At 33.9% G+C, this 17,144-nt stretch overlaps 1 protein-coding gene across 1 annotated transcript; it reads right to left on the minus strand.

Moving 5' to 3' along the window:
• Positions 1 to 14,986: 14,986 nt before the first annotated feature.
• Positions 14,987 to 15,318, minus strand: LOC132357729 (small nuclear ribonucleoprotein E-like). Its single transcript, XM_059911429.1, has one exon. The coding sequence runs from the start codon at positions 15,316 to 15,318 to the stop codon at positions 15,031 to 15,033; it is 288 nt and encodes a 95-aa protein (XP_059767412.1). The 3' UTR covers positions 14,987 to 15,030.
• Positions 15,319 to 17,144: the final 1,826 nt, after the last annotated feature.

A 17,144-nucleotide genomic window follows, 5' to 3' on the forward strand; every position in this document is an offset into this window, starting at 1 on the left:
ACAGCTGAAGTTTGAAAAAGAATAGCTAGGCTTTTATCTGCTAAATAGACATAAAAGCTTTTTAACCAAGCAATGAAGAGATAAAACTATTAAATGATAACTAAAATATATTTACTGAAATCATTGGAGGCAAGTCAAAATAATTGCTGCTTTTAAAAAAAAATGCTCTTCCTCTATTCTTTCAAACATTAGTTCAAATGATTCAGCATTAATCTAAGCAAAGCAAGCCCAGAGGGACAGAAGGAAAGAATAATAACATGAGGAAAGCACAAGGCTATGTCAGAATCTATATGGTTTTAGAGACAATTAATTTAGTGAAATAAACACTGGAATCATGAATCATGTAGATGTAGCTAGAGACAAAAAAAACCAAAAACCTAGTAACATCACACTAAAAATAGCTAGCTATTATAGTACAGTATCCTAATCTAACAGGCAGACACACCATAAACTTTAATGGAGTCATTTGGTGATTGTACATTTTGTCTCCCTAAAACTTTAAGTGTATCGTATCTACCATCATTAACTTTAATGGAAAAATCCACAAGGGTCTGGGATGTAAGAATGGAAATTATTTGGGGATAACAGGAAAACCACGTGTAGGCAGAAAATTATGTTAACTATTAGAGTATAATTTTATATTTAAGAACAAAAATAAATAATTGACATAACGCTATCTATAAAAAGAAAAATTGGAAAAAATCACTTTAGCAGACAGAAATACTTGAAATAGTCGTTAACTAGGAAGAATGTGTATAATGGATTGTGAAGGTTTATGTAAATCAGAATTAGCCATATATTGGAATATCCAGCATTATAGGTGTGACAATTCTTCCCAAACTGATCTGTAGAACCATTAAATTTACAATAAAAATCCCAGTAGGTTTTAATTTGGTTTTCTTTCTTTTTTTTCTGAGTGGAAATGAACCAGCTGATTCTAAAATTTATATGGAAAAAAAACCCTAAATCAATCTTAACAAACTGGGAGAAGTTATTGTATATCAACACTTACGACAGAGCTAAAATATTTATGACAGCATAGTATTGGTGAACAAATAGACTAATATATTGGATTATAGTCATGCACTGAGTGAACACAATGAATGTGACCAAACTAATGCTTCTTGCATCATCAAGGATGAATCTCACAAAAATAACGTTGAGCAAAAACACCCATCCACAGAAGGCTATATACTGGACAATTCCATTATTTCAAGCTCAAAAATAAGGAAAACTAATCTATACTGTTAAATCATGATAGTGGTAACCTATGGTAAGGAAGAAATTATAGAGATTGGTATTGACATATACACACTACTATATATAAAATTGATAACTAATAAGAACCTACTGTATAGCACAAGGAACTCTACTCAATACTCTGTAATGACCTATATGGGAATAGAATCTAAAAAAGAGTGGATATATGTATATGTATAACTGAATCACTTTGCTGTACAACAGAAACTAATACAACATTGTAAATCAACTATACTCCAATAAAAAGTAATTTAAGAGAAATTATAGAGATTAGGGTGGGACAAAAAGGGGGAATTAATAATATTTCATTATTTTTTTTAGAATGGGTGATGGTCACATAAGCATAATCACTGTGATAATTTACTGATATGTATAGTCAGGAATTGTGAATGTGTCCTTAAGAATTTTACATTTAAATTTCAAAAAATAAAATAAAGGGCCTCTGATGGCCTTTAAGGGACAATTTGTTTTAGTTGCAAATGCATCAAACATTAAAAAAAAAATCAGTGCATAATGTTGTTCAAAAAATCCTTACTGGTCATCACTGGATGCTGCTAGGGCACAATTTCATTGCTCTGAAAATTCATAAGTGGAAGGAAATTATCCAAATTTATCCTCCATTTCCCATACAAACTCTATGTCAGAGTAATCAAATACTTGATGAGGGAAGTTCTTTGTAAGAGAATTTTAGCTAATAAATACAGAAAAAAGGAGAGTATTATAAAATTACAATTTTAAAATCCAATGAAATAATGGAAGTAGTCAGTAAACTTCAATGGATGCTCAATCCTTTAGGTAAGGTTCTGATGGAGAAATTTATAACTGAGGGATAACACTGATACCACATGAACTCAGTGATTAGTCTTACTATAACTAACAGTTGGACAACCCTACATTATATGTCTACTGATAAGATATAGTAGGAAATACACAGTACCTCCAAAAGATATGTTGTTAAAATATTGTTCCAGAATATAAGAAAGCCCATAGATCTATCTGAAGTTTACAGGAAATATGGGGGGTAATATGTAGAATAGAAAGAAAAAGCATACCATAAGAAAAGTAAAACTTAGAATATAGGTCTTTTTACAGAACAAATGACCTGGTTTAGCCAATAAACCAATGGCATTTTTTTTTAAAAAAGTGAGGACAGTGTTATGGAATAAAAGACTTTAGAGACCTAGTAACCAAATGTATGAAATTTATTTGAATCCTAATTTAAAAGAAAAAAAATTTATTTAATTGTCTTTGAGATAATCAGGGAAATAAATATGGATTGAGTTGTAGTTGATTTAAGAAACAACTGTTAATTATGTTTAAGTATGATAATGGGATGGTGAATGTATTATTGTAAATGCCCTGATCAGTTAGAGATGCCAACTGAAAATGCTGCAGTTGAAATGACATGATATCTTTGTTTTACTTTTAACTTCTCCAAAAACTGTTTACTTACACACATACACACACACACATCATACATGTGGGCACTGATTTCCACATAGTATCACCTGACAACCTGTTAATAGAGCAACACTAAGTTTGTTCAAAATCATTTTGGTAAGGGAGATCGCCATGTTGAAAAACTCTTACCAGTGTCTCAGGCTCAAGTGGTTTAAAGCAGAGAACTGAATGAAATTGGACAAAGATAATAATATAATAATTTAGGACTAGTGGACACAGTAAGGTAGCAAGGGTCTTGAAGCAAGTATTCATAAGGAAATTGTTATTTAATAAGTGAGATGTTTGCCCAGATGAACAGATTATTATCTTTGATAAACTGATTTGTAGGGATTTCCTGAGGCAAATAGTATAGTTATTTTAATAAATTTACAGTCTTATCTTTCCAAAGCAAAGTTTTCCTGGAAAGAAAATAAAACAACTAAGTCATGTTGATATAGATGGTCTTAGTTCTCAAGAGAACTAAATAGAGAAACAAGATTTGCAAAATGTTGATAACTGTTGAGGCTACATATGGTATAAAGAGTCAGTTAATTTTACTTTCTCTATAGTTCTGTATTCATCTGAAAATTCCCATATTAGAAAGCTTTTAAGAGTGGTAATGTTGAGATCCTCTTCTTTCATAAAATCTAAGGAAGCCACTTGGATATGGAGGAACATTTGGAAAACTAAGAACTGGTTACAAAGGACCAGGCAAAAAAGGGACTGGATAAACAACAGGAATAATAGGAAATGTACTAATGTGGTGGTGAGAAAATAGTTATCTGACCTGGATGTTTTTGTATTAAAACACCTGCAAATTGGTATTTTAGCTAATACTTAATATATACCAGCTATTCTTTTAAATGCATAATATACATTATGTCATCTGATCCTCACACAAACTTTGTGAGATAGGAATTCTTAGTAGCAGCATTTTACAGTTGACTTTTATTAAGACTTGACAAGGTCCAGTTAATGTGTCTGAGGACAGAAAGCTAGAAACAGGTGGCATAAGATTCAAAGACCGCCTCTTCTGGTTTCAAAAACTGAAAGCTAAAGTGCTGCAATAACCTAGTTTAACTTAACAAGATGGAACGGAGGGCTTTTTCCTAAATTATTATTTTCACTTTTTAGGGTATAGAAACCTCATACTTCATACGGAAGCCAGGGCTTCTGTATGTGTCCAGCATACATGAGAAGAAAGTCTGAGCCCAAGACCTATCTAAAGAGAAAAGAAGTAACTCCCCATAAATAGTGTTTATGCTTAAATGCTCAAGTTGGACAAACACATTGCAGCTGAATTTCAGTTACAGTCTTGATAAATGGATAAGGGCCCCTAACTTTGAACCACCAGTACTTAGAAGCACCTGAGAATGTGGTCATTTGTCAACATTACTGCTTGCTTTGGTTTTAGAAACACAAGCAACGTGCTCATGCACTGACGGTAGTGCATACAAAATGTGCAATCTATCATCATCATCAACAAATATTTACGGAGTTCTCACTGTATGTGTGCTGGTTTCAGAAGTTGCAATGGGGATTTACATGGCATAGAGAAACCATCCTACTGTGTTTTCCCTTCCTTTCTCTTTCAGCCGTATGTAATGTTTCTATAAGAACTGTGAATGTTAAAAAAATATACATATCCATCAGAAAACTGATAATTTTACAAAACTGAAAATACCTTTTTGTTCCCTGTTATAATTTATATTGAGTTCAAGGTATTCCATGGTCATGATTCTTTTGCAAACAAGGTGGGGTCTTAAAATATGACCTAAATGGGTGATCAATCAGGCATTAGATTGGAGATCATCACACTCTGTTTTGCCTTTGGGAAAAATGGAAAGAAATATAAAAGATGAAGCCATAAAACGGAGTGAAATAATGACATTTGCAGCTACATGGATGGACCTAGAGATTATCATACTAAGCGAAGTAAGTCAGAAAGAGAAAGACAAACACCATATGATATCACTTACATGTGGAATCTAAAATATGACACAAATGAACTTATCTATGAAACAGAAACAGAACTCACAGACATAGAGAACAGACTTGTGGTGGCCAAGAGGGAGGGGGTGGGGGTGGGGTTGGATTGGTAGTTTGGGACTAGCAGATGCAAATTATTACATATAGAATGACTAAACAACAAGATCCTACTGTATAGCACAGGGAACTATATTCAATATCCTGTAATAAACCATAATGGAAAAGAATATGAAAAAGAATATACATGTATGACTGAATCACTTTGCTGTACACCAGAAACTAACACAAGTAAATCAACTATACTTCAATTAAAAAAAAAAAAGAAATACAAGAGATGTTTTCATTTGAAGATATTGACAGCTATAGCATACTGTTTTGAGTAGACATGCAAAGGAAGACGCTTGTTTGTTTTCATATGGTACTTAATTTGTAAACTTTCCTGAATCAACATTTAGTTAGTTCTGCTATGGTTTAGATACCACAACCCTATTAATTAAGCAAATAGTATTTTTACCTGATGTAATCCCTATACAAACAAATGACAAAGGTGTTTTAATTTTATTGTGCAAAGGAGAAAATTGTAATAGTACTTGTATAAAATATGTTGTAATTCATCTACCTTTGAGCAGAATTGGTGTTGGACAAAAAAGATATATAATTGGGTTACTAGGCAATATATGCTAACTAATAGTTTTAGTTTTTAAAAAGTCATTAGCAATTCACTTCCCTCACTGTAGTTTAACTTAATGACTGTCAACTCATACCTAACACTTGAAATTGGAGAAAGTGGATCACAAGTTTTAACGTTATTTCTTTATTTCAAGACACTGTTGACTTCAACTTAATAATAGTCTTCCATGCCTTAGTAGAAGAGATGCAGTATAAACACCACCAAATTAAAGACTCATGTTGATTATAATACTGTTTCTAAAATAGAAAAGCTAAAATATACAAAAATATGACATATGGGGATCCTACCAACATTTCTTCTTCTGGGTAAGGTCAGGGATTAGAAGGAAAATATCCATAGGCTGTTGGCTTTTGAAACCTACTTCTGGCTTAGAAGAGTACAGCAGAGAAAAATCAGCAATATCTACACTTGCACCGTAAGATAAGTAATAATAATAGCTAATATTTATTGAGCTCTTAACATGTACCAGTCATTTTTCTAAGTGCCTTCCATTCATCTTCTCATCTAATCTATAATCATATGGGGTAGGTACTATTTTTTTCCTAGTACACAGATGAGGAATCCTGAAGTTCAAGTGCTAGTAAGTGGAGGAGCCAGAAAGTAAGTAAAAACATGCAACTCCAGACACTGTGTTTTTGGTCACTATGCTCTATTTCCTTACATATCAGCAAAGTGGTACCTTCAAATCATAGAGCAACAAACACACTGCCTGAGTAGGCAAGGACCAACATACTATGAGAAAATCAGGTATTTATTTTTCTCAGCATTTTGTTATGAAAAGATTTGAAAGAATTATACAATGAACTCTCAAATGTGTACCACCTAGATCCTACAAATAACATTTTGCTGTATTTGCATTATCACATTTTTACCCAGCCATCAGTCCATCCATCCATCTTATTTTATTTTTAATCCCTTTTACTGTAAATTCAGGCCTTTGATTTTTTTAATATAAATTTATTTATTTATTTATTTATTTATTTATTTATTTATTTATTTATTGGCTGCACTGGGTTTTCATTGCGGTGCACGGGCTTCTCATTGCAGTGGCTTCTCTTGTTGCGGAGCGTGGGCTCTAGGCGCGTGGGCTTCAGTAGTTGTGGTACACGGGCTCAGTAGTTGTGGCTCACAGGCTCTAGAGTGCAGGCTCAGTAGCTGTGGCGCATGGGCTTAGTTGCTCCACGGCACGTGGGATCTTCCCAGACCAGGGCTCGAACCCGTGTTCCCTGCATTGTCAGGTGGATTCTTAACCACTGCACCACCCAGGAAGTCCCAGGCCTTTGATTTTGTTAACTATAATAGTGCAGAAAAATGGAAGTCCTGTTTAGAGACAATGTTAGAGAGCTAATTTGTTATTTTTTTAAAAATCATACCAATTGTTTAAAAACAATCGGGCACTCTTTTTTAATTATCTATTAAATACCAGTTGCTTAACTTCTAAATCTGTATTTTGCCTCCAAATATGCAGTTGTAAGGATTTAATGAGAAAAAAGATGTACCATACTTTCTACTCTACCTTGCACAGAGTAAGTAGGTATTCAATAAAGAATAGGCAAAATAATGAAGCGAATGGGAAAATGCAAAAGCAACTAAGCTTATACCGCTCTGAATCAGTTAACATACTGGAGGGCTTAGGATAAGACAGCAAAAGATAATCCTCCAACCAGGGAGAAGAGAGTATTGACCAGATATTTTATATCTGTATCTAGAACTGTTTGAAAAATGTTAGGCTGTTAGAACTAATCAAGTAAAATAAAGATGAAAATAAAGATCAGAAGCTATTTAGAATAAAGAGAGATGAAGGTACGAGGGATTGCAGAAATATTATCAGATGAGTATGTTTACCTAGCTCTCCATGAAAACAAAAGCATTTCTTCAGGGAGCTGAGTTAATGTAGTCCAAGTGCATTGCTCTTTGGGGATCTAAACTGGAACACCCAGAATAACCAATTATCTCTTAAACTGTCACTACAGCGTGGATTTTGTGAACAGTACTTTTCTCAAGTCCTTAGGGACATTAAGGGAAAGTTATACGTGTAACTAAAATGCAAATAAACAATTACTTACTGCAAATACTTCAGTGCTCCAGATAAGTACGTAATAAATATAACTTCCTCTTGTGAAAATTGAGGCACTTAACACATTTCTTATTCCAAAATTTACCATATCCTAACACAGAAAAATGTCACAAATATAAATATAGGCAAAATCAACAATATCCTTAAAATAAATTTGGATTTTCATCCATGTAGGTGTAATCAACCACAATACCACAGCATAAGACAGAAGGAAAAGAGAAAAAAAGTCAATTTAGCCTGAGTAAGTTCAAAAAGCAAGTGAAGAGATTCACTTAATTGAGAATAAAATCATAGAGTATCAAAACCATCTGATTTAGTGTTGGAGGGTAGAAAAGAAAAGGAAAGAATATTGCCCTAGTGTGGGTCTATCTGAATGAATTGGGCACAAACTACACCCTTAAACATCTTAGTGATGGAACTGCTTACAATCTTTATTTCAATGCTTAAGAATGCTGGCCCAGTGGTTTCAATATAAGCATAGCTATTGTCAAGCTATTCTTCTGTAACAAACTTTGGTAAAAGTAAACTGAAATCTGCTCCTTAGGTCATTACCGTTCTGGGATATCAAGAGCCAACCCAAATCAATGGGACAATGAGAACCATTAACTATCACATCAACAGTCCTGAAGTCTGATCTTGATACATGTAGTAATAGATAGTTTGTTTTTACACACACTTTTGTCCATGAATGATAAATAATATTTATGTAAAGAAAGGCTAATCATAACTGTATACATAACATTAATTTGATATTGTTCTTATGAATAAAATTCCAAATAAACAGAATGAAATGTCCTTTGAAATGGAATATAATTAAATGCCTCTGGTAACTTTAAACAGGCATTTATATTAATCCAAATATTAAAAATTATATTAATCCCAATACAAAATATATTCCCACATCTGCCTATCTTTCATTAGGAAGTATAGAGTGTACATCTGTCCTGATAAACATTCCAAAGTGCCGATCCAGATAAACAGCATGGATGCATTCATAAACCTGGCAGAGTCCCAGTTCCAAGTGGTTTTATATTATGAAAAGTATAAAATGTTTAGGTAGATTTTGCTTCTACACTTACATACATTAAAAAGATGGTCTTTAAAAATGTTTATTTTGTGAGGCAATAGGAGAAAAAAAAATTATCTCCAAATATTGATGTTACATGTTTTGAACAACAATGCTCTATTATTATATTGATCTTATCAAAAAATAACTCTAATCTAAAACATAATGAAAATGAAATGAAATGAAAATACGTAGGACACTGAGAAAATCTAATCTCTCCTGTTGAAATTCAGCCTCTGTTATGTACCTGTTTTCAGACAGAGGAATTAAATTCACAGTATTACAAAGACTCTACTATCTTCTTGTATAAATTTAAAATTTGGAGAATGTTTCCAGAAATTTCCCAGGTGGCTTCAATAATGATGAAAGTTTCTCTAACTATATTGAGAGAGAGAGAGAGAAAAAAAAAGAGAATACATAATATACAAAACCTAATCTAATCTAACCAGGCCAAGTATAAGAATAAAAATGGATTTTAACTACACTAAAAATGAAAACAAAAGTTATGATTTTACCAAATCATCCATCAAAACTGAGTAGACACACCAAGAGACCTAGGAACCAGAGACTTCATCAAGCTATAGGAAACACGGTCTGAGAAGTTTCTGGCAATTAATAGTGAGAATCTGGACTGGCTACTTGAGTGTTAGGGGATTTGCCAGTAGGCAGTAGGCAGAAAGATAAGCAAGCAGGCAGCCTGCCCACGTAATCAGCAATGTCCACTGGAGGGCAGCCAGTGGATGTTCTGGCAGGAAAACGGTGTTAGTGAAATCTGTTGACTGGTAATCAATAGAAGTACTAAAAGGCAATGCTCAACATGATGGAGGCTTGGCTTAAGGTAGTACCAAAGCAATTAAAGGGACTCAGTACTAAAATGTCTGTTCAGAGATGGGGAAATGACAAAGATCTAGTGAATTAACTAGAGTAAGAAGAAAAAGCCTTTGCCAAGTATATAGACAAGAGCCAGTTATTAGAAATAAGAGCAGAATCAGCATCAAAGGTGAACTTGAAGCTGATCAATAGAATCATCAACTGAGACAGTAAGAAACCCTCCAATAGAAAGGAGATTATTCCAGAGGGGGATATTGATTTGAGCCTGAGTTTTAAAATTAAGCGTCCCCAAATGAGGGACCTTGACAGATGAAAGATCAAGAAACCAGGTCATTTATTACTATCTTCTGCAAAATTAAGACAAAGTATGATGATTCTTAGAACACGATTGTAATGTAAGCCAGGGTGCACTGAAAACAATGGTATCATTAGGTATATTGCACACAATAGTACTTTCCTATTGAATTCCCTACTGAAAAGTTTTCCTGCTGCATAATAAGAAAAATTTCCATTATTCAGCACCTAGGAGTCTGTTCCAGTCAGGGTTCTTTTTTTTAAGGCAACAGAAGCTTACTCAAAGTAACTTCAGCCGAATGTAAATTTATTGGAAGAACAGCTTCAGCTTACAGAATCAATAGGAAAGCTTAAGAACCAAGCTCAGAAGATGAGTAGAAAACAAAGGGATCTGAGTAATGGAGACACAATCAACGCCATGCTACAGAAACTGCCAGGATATGATACTGACTTGGCAACATTTTCCCGGACTTAGATGTTGTCAGCATGTCATCAAGGGCATGACTAAATTCTCAATCACCCTTCCATCGCCACACCATCTCCTTAGATTCAAATTCCTGAAGGGGAGTACATGATTGGCTAAAAGTAAAGCAGGCTTACACTCCAGCTTCCAGAAGGTCGTTTTCCTCTTACCCACTCTCAGCCTCAACCACTGGTTTGTTCTTGGTCATTATAGATTACTTTGATGTTTTCTGGAATTTCATATAAATGAAATCATATGCACTCTTTTCCATGGCTCCTTTTGCACAGCATAATGTCTTTCAAAACTTTCCATGTGTTGCATGTATTGGTAATTTCTTCCCTTTTATTGATGAGTAGAATTCCATAAACACAAAAATTTGATTATTTATTCACCTACTGATGGGCTTTGAGTTGTTGCCAGATTTTTGCTAATATGAAAAAAAGCTGCTATAAACATTCATACAGAAATATTTGTGTGGACATGTGTCTTAATTTCTCTTGGGTCAAAAACTTGGAGTGCAACTGCTGGATTATATGGTAAGGGTATTTTTGACTTTGTGAGAAACTGCCAAGCTATTTTCCAAAGTGGTTACGCTCTTTGCATTCCCGCTGGCAATATATGAGGGTTGCAATTGCTCCACATACTAACACTAGGTCTATTCTATCTCTTTAATTAGCCATTCCAGTGGGTGTGTAGTAATAATTTGTTGTGGTTTTCATTTGCATTTCTCTGATGACTAATGACCCTGGTGGTCTTCTCTTCTGTTTATTGGTCCATTTGTATATTTTCTCTCGTGTAGTGTCCCTTCAATCTGCCTGGGCCAGACTGCATTTTCCATAAACAGCCACAACAGTATCTTCTATCCCATATGATTTTCTTACATTGTGACTGTAACACACGGACCAGCAAGCGATAGGGTCTATATGTCCCTCTTCTTTGAATTTGGGCAATCTTGTAACTTCTTGGGATATGTCATTAAAGTTCATAGAAGATGATACCATTTTCACCTAGTTCTCTCGGGATGCTTGCTGTTGGAATTCAGTCACCACGCAGTGAGGAAACAAAGAATCACATGAAGAAGCCCTGTGTAGGAGTTCTGGCCAAGAGCCCCTTCTGAGGTCCCAGGCAAAAGCCACCATTAAACACCAGACTAGTGAATGAATAAACTTTAGATGATTCCAGCCTCCAGCTGTGGATTTATCTTGCAAGTAAGGTCTCTGACATTATAGAAGAGAGACAGGCTGACCCTAAGGAGCCCTTTCCAAATCCCTGCACCTCAGAATCCATGACCATAATAAAATAGTTGTTACTTTGCACCATGAAGTTTAGGATGGTTTTCTATGCAGTAATATTCAATACATAAGTAAAACACAGGCTTTGAGATGCCACCAAGTATTTAAAGAGTCCATGAAGAGAAACACAGTTTAGATTGATTTTTTTCTTTTTCTAAAAGGCATTTTTTGTTTCTTAGTATATAGGTACAATTAAATCTTTGAGAATCTGAAATTTTCCCTAAAGTTTGACCATGTTAATATATATACATATACATAATTTTTATATAGAACTCTCACTTCAAGTGTTACTTGGCCATTATTCTGTCATTATCATTTGTTTCATCGACTTTCAGAAGGCTGATAAAGTTCAAGTAGACGCCTATTATGAGGTGATGAAACGTAAATGTCACTAGTATTTACTGATTTCTCACAAGTTTTTTCACAGCTCTGATTTTCCTATAGTCACATTTGTAGGTGTGGAAGGACAAAACAAGAAAACCAAATCAAACAAACAAGAAACATGCTGAATTTTATTTTTATTAACTCAGAACAGATGCCAAGGTAACGGGAGCCCCAAATCACTACTCATCTAGCCAGGTCAGCACACAACCATAATTACCTCAGTAATTCAGGGTTACACATGTGCTTGTATTCAAAATCCAGGACAGTAAGATTAAGAAGACGTATATTTGGATATATTTAGGTTGGCTTAAAATATCTTGATAACCGTGGATTAATGGATATGAGTTCAGCTAATCAGCATCTCTAAACTTATCATCATATATCTGAATAGTCTTGTATTTTTCCACTAAAGTTTTATGAACTTTAGTTAGAAGTAGATACCTTCTGAGTATCTGCATAGGATAAAGTGCTGGAGATAACGAGTTAAGACAAACTTTCATCCTTCAAAAATCTCAAAATAGTGAAATGATACATTTTTCTTTTGTCTAAATTTTATTTGCAATCACTAAGAGGCTTAGCATACTTTTCAGAATAAAACTTTTTTTTGAAAAGTCAATGTATGTGATCCACATTAAAATTATAATGTTACAAATTTATAAACTAATGTATTTGCAGTTACTTGCTTAAATATAGAATGCACTGTCCATTTTAGAACTTTATATATAAATTATTATGTAGTAAGACAGTCTACTTATGCATTTACACATCCTTCCTCTTTTTCATGAATTCATCAACTACAATTATCTTTAATGAGATGATACAACTTTTTCTCAAATGACACTGGTCAATAAAAACACCGATAATATATTAAAAAGATATATAACATGTACAAAGTAAAGCTGACATTTGAGTTAACATGAAATATTTGAAATATGAAAATAGTTTTAGCTCAGAGTTAAAAAACAGAGAATATCTCATTATGTATCAGAATATATATACAATTAGGAATATTACAATAGTTTCTAATGAGACTACTATGTGTCCATTTCATTCCTTTATTAATGGAAGTGGACTTGCTTGTAGAGTTCCTCTATTTTTTTGGAGAACTTAACCCCAGCTTACCCAGAAGGCAAACTAAATGTTTAGAGCAGCAGAAAAATATACACAGTGATTTTGGTTAGTGTTCTATTAAGAATTTTCAATAAAACACCAACTTTGTAATCAAAGGAAAAAGCAGAACGCTGTTATACTTGCTTATGCTTGTTTTATGGTTTAATGAATTTTTTAATATATTATTACATATTAAGGGTGTACCATTAACTTTTTAGTATGTGGGCCTTCTCATTACTTTAATCTGATCAAGATGGAGCTTTACGAATATCACAATTTCATGACATTGTGATGTTTTTGGATTTGTTTTTAGATCTATTAGAAAAAGAAATGTGATGAAAAATGGTAATATTTTATAATCTAATTCTGAAGATAAAAATAAAATTCTTAGCACTGTGTTTGTTCCCAATCACATACATGGTTTCTCCTCTGAATCCTTCAGGTTTTACTTTGAGTTGAATAGATGGCAAATTGGAAAAGATTTATTTCAATCTCTCCATTATCCTGTTTGTGGCAATTGATGCATTCTAAGATATATGATCTTTTAAAAATAGCCCTTTAAGCTTTATTTTTTGTGTCCTATTTAATTGTTGCTCAGCACCTAAATATTGACCAGTAAGTCCAGGAATGAGAAACTAGGGAACTAGTGATGGGTCATGTGACTTTGATGAATGAGGGCTTAGGAGCCCAGATATAAATTGTCAACTTCTCATATATTGGCAAAATAAGTTTTGTAAATGAAAACCAATACTCTGAACTTTATATACCAAAGGCTTCTCCTGTCTGGGCTATGAAATGTTCCTTCACGTACCATTAAAAAACTTAAATATATAAAGCATCCAGGCAGGAATTTTCATTCCTCAAATTTTGAGGGTGCTTATTAACTCTATGGATAAGGTCCAGGTTGCTTGGACCAAAAGATAAATTTGTTTTATTTCTAAAAAATCTGCTCATTTATTATCACAAAGCAAAGGTCCATTGGCTTAACAGACAAGCACACCATTTAAATACATATTCAAAATTTATTCTCGAAATGCAACATTGATGGTCTCTGGTCAACATTTCTTTACTTGACCACACTGTGAAAACAACTTATAAAATTTGTGCTGTTTTTATTTAATTTTAAATTTGTTTAAATTAAGTGACACACACATATATCTTGTAAAAATGAAAACTTTATATATGAAAAAAATTGCCTTGATCTCATCAAAATTCCAGTCCTCTCCCCAAAGTATCTACTGCTATCAATATGGTATTTATACTTTTAGATCTCTTTCTAGAGACTTAAATACATTTATTAAAATAGCTATAAGACAAATACGTTTTTTACATTTTACAGGAAAATTAAATAATATGGTTTATGTCAATCTGCAATTTTTCCCACTCAATTTGTATTGAAGCTATTGTCATTCTGTAGTATGAAATATATCTCATTTATGTACAGGGGGACAGTGATCCAAGATTTCTAAATCCAAGTCTTTAGCAACTTCTATGCTAGTTGTCATTTAGGTAGTCTGTTGTTTTAAGCTTTTAGAAAAATATTGTTAGGAGGATTCTTGTATATGCCTCTTGGTGCACTTGTACAATGATTTCTTTAAGATAATATTATGTGCCAAGCACTGTGTTATGTGAGAAAGGTGTTATTATTATCCTTTCATTGCACTGAAGGTAAAAAGTGACTTGTCTAAGTTCACACAGCTAGTAAGTGCTAGATCTGGGAGTTCCACACATCCAATCTAGCATCAGGATCAGTGTTCTTAGTAACTATTCTCTATTCCTTGATTTTAAACAAAATAACTACTGGATCAAACTGTATTCATATTTAAATTTTAATATATGCTGTCCATTTGCCTCCAGAAAGGCAACAGCCATTTACATCTACACTAAGAGGGACATTTTTATTGATATTTCCCTGGCATATCCTTCCAAAGGTGGAAATTGTTTGTTTGTTTTTAGAAGGAAACAATGTAAATATTTTAATAAAAACAATCCCACAGCATTTATTGTCATCTGGTAATAACATAAAGGTGAGCAAAACAATATGAATAAATGCTTTAGAACTACACTTCCAACAAAGGACACCTAAAAAAACTGTATTGCCTTCTCAACAATTTCTCACTTCATTGATCATTTCTAGTTGGAGACACTTTGGAGCACAGTAATGTTATCTCCTTTTAGCATGATCCGACTCAGCTGTTTTCTTGACTTTGTTTTAGAATGAATCTCTTCTGCATCATCTAATATGAGGTTCATATACCCATCAAAACCAATGATACAGCCCTCTATCCGCATATTCACTTGCTCATAAAGCCACACCTGAATCCGAGATCTATTTTGCAAGTATCTGAAGATGAGATTGATGGGCTGCACCATCACCTTCTGCACCTTCTGCACCTTCTGGCCCTGGCCCCGGTACGCCATGGTGAAAGCTCACAAAGACCCCACTATCCTGCACACCCTGGAAATTGGTTTTAAGTAAAACAGTAATGGAGAACTCAATATAGATCTTCAGTTACTGATGATGATTAGAACCTGTGCCTTAATGCTATTGTGAGAGAAGGCTGAGTAGGTATTGCCTCTGGAGGAACAGATTGTAGTGTCCTATAAAGCGAACAGGAATGCGTTCATTCTCACCCACCACACATCTCTTTAACTATGCTTTTATGATTTTATAACAGTTTGAATAAACTATCTGGGTACTTCTGTATTCTCATTTGTCCTGCTTCTGGTATAGGAAATAGAAGGATGAGCAGTCTCTCACAGACTGAAAAGATAATTCTGTTGTCATAGATGTATATATTTGTTGTAATATATATGTAAGTGACTGTAACAGAAAACTGGATCCACTTCCTAATTACTGTCAGAAATAATGGTTCCTGATTAACTATCCCTAAATCAAAACCACCATTCTGGCTAGATGCCCTCCATCATTTCACTAGCTCATAGAAAAAGTCTATTAAAAAAAATTTTTTTTTAAAAAGGAGCAACTTAGTTACCTAGTAATATATATTGCCCATGGTTAAAATATCCTTGGGTGTTTGACACTTTTTGAATGGTAGAGTTTGGCGTTTTGTTATTTGGATATAAATCATTTGTACTCCTGCTATAAAAGAAATTTCGGTTAAAAATCTAAGTTAAAATTTAACCTATCAACTTAAGATAAAAATTTAACCAAACAGTAATGATGCTTTTCTCCTCTTTTTCTATTTTCTGAATCACTCTGTATAACAGAGGTTATATTTCCTTGAATAATAACTAATATAAAATTATATAATCCCAGCGCTTTATTTGAATGGTTCATTTTGATTGATTCACTTTTCAGTTTTTTTCTGATTTTATTCTGAATTTCTCTTTTTCAAGTTAAACTTCTAAGCTATACTTTTATACACAGTTTTTCATTTTTAACCTTTTTGTCAAATGTATGGGCATAGTTTTTCATGGTATTCTTAATATTTTAAATATCCATTATATCTCAGGTTACTAACTCTTCCGTGGGTTGAGCCATTCGTCTGGCTCTTTTATATAGCTTCTATTTCTTTGATGATAATTTCTTTGTTTCATTTGTTTTAAGCATTGCTCATTGAAGCATTTTTATGATAACTGCTTTAAAATCCTTGTGAGATACTTCCTACATCTGAGTCATCTTGGCACCAGCATCTACCTTTTATCATTCAGGTGGTAATTTTACTGGTTCTTGGTGTGACTAGTGATTAGCAATTGTATCCTGGATATTTTGACTATTATGTTAGGAGATTCTGGGTCCTATTTAAATCTTCGATTTTAGCAGGTAGTCACCCTGTGTAGGTTTAGCCTGTAGGTCTTGACCTACTTTTGAGGGTTGTGGATCCAATGACAACTTAATTTTCAGAACCTTTGCAGTGCTATTCTGATCGACTCCTTTTATGAAGTATACCACTAAGATATCACTCTGAAAACCTGGGTGTTATTCCACATTACAGTTCAGTTCTTGATCCCTTAGGTGTGATAATTTGGGTCATTTTCACATGTGGGTTGCTCAAGGATCTGCCCAGGGCTTCCTCTGTAAATTTAAAGAATCTCTTTCTCCTGCTTCTTCCTCTCTTCAAGATTCTCCAACTCCCTAGTTAAGAAGGTGAAGGGCTCCCCCTGCCACCACCAGGAGAACAGTGTGAAGTCCAGGCTCCTCACTCAGTCTCCACTGACCCCACAGGGGAAGGGACTCGGGGGGGCACTCATGGTGTTTGCTTGGGGTTGGGCAATTATTTGTC

The sequence above is a fragment of the Balaenoptera ricei genome, chromosome X (assembly GCF_028023285.1).
Source record: "Balaenoptera ricei isolate mBalRic1 chromosome X, mBalRic1.hap2, whole genome shotgun sequence".
Classification (NCBI taxonomy): domain Eukaryota; kingdom Metazoa; phylum Chordata; class Mammalia; order Artiodactyla; family Balaenopteridae; genus Balaenoptera; species Balaenoptera ricei.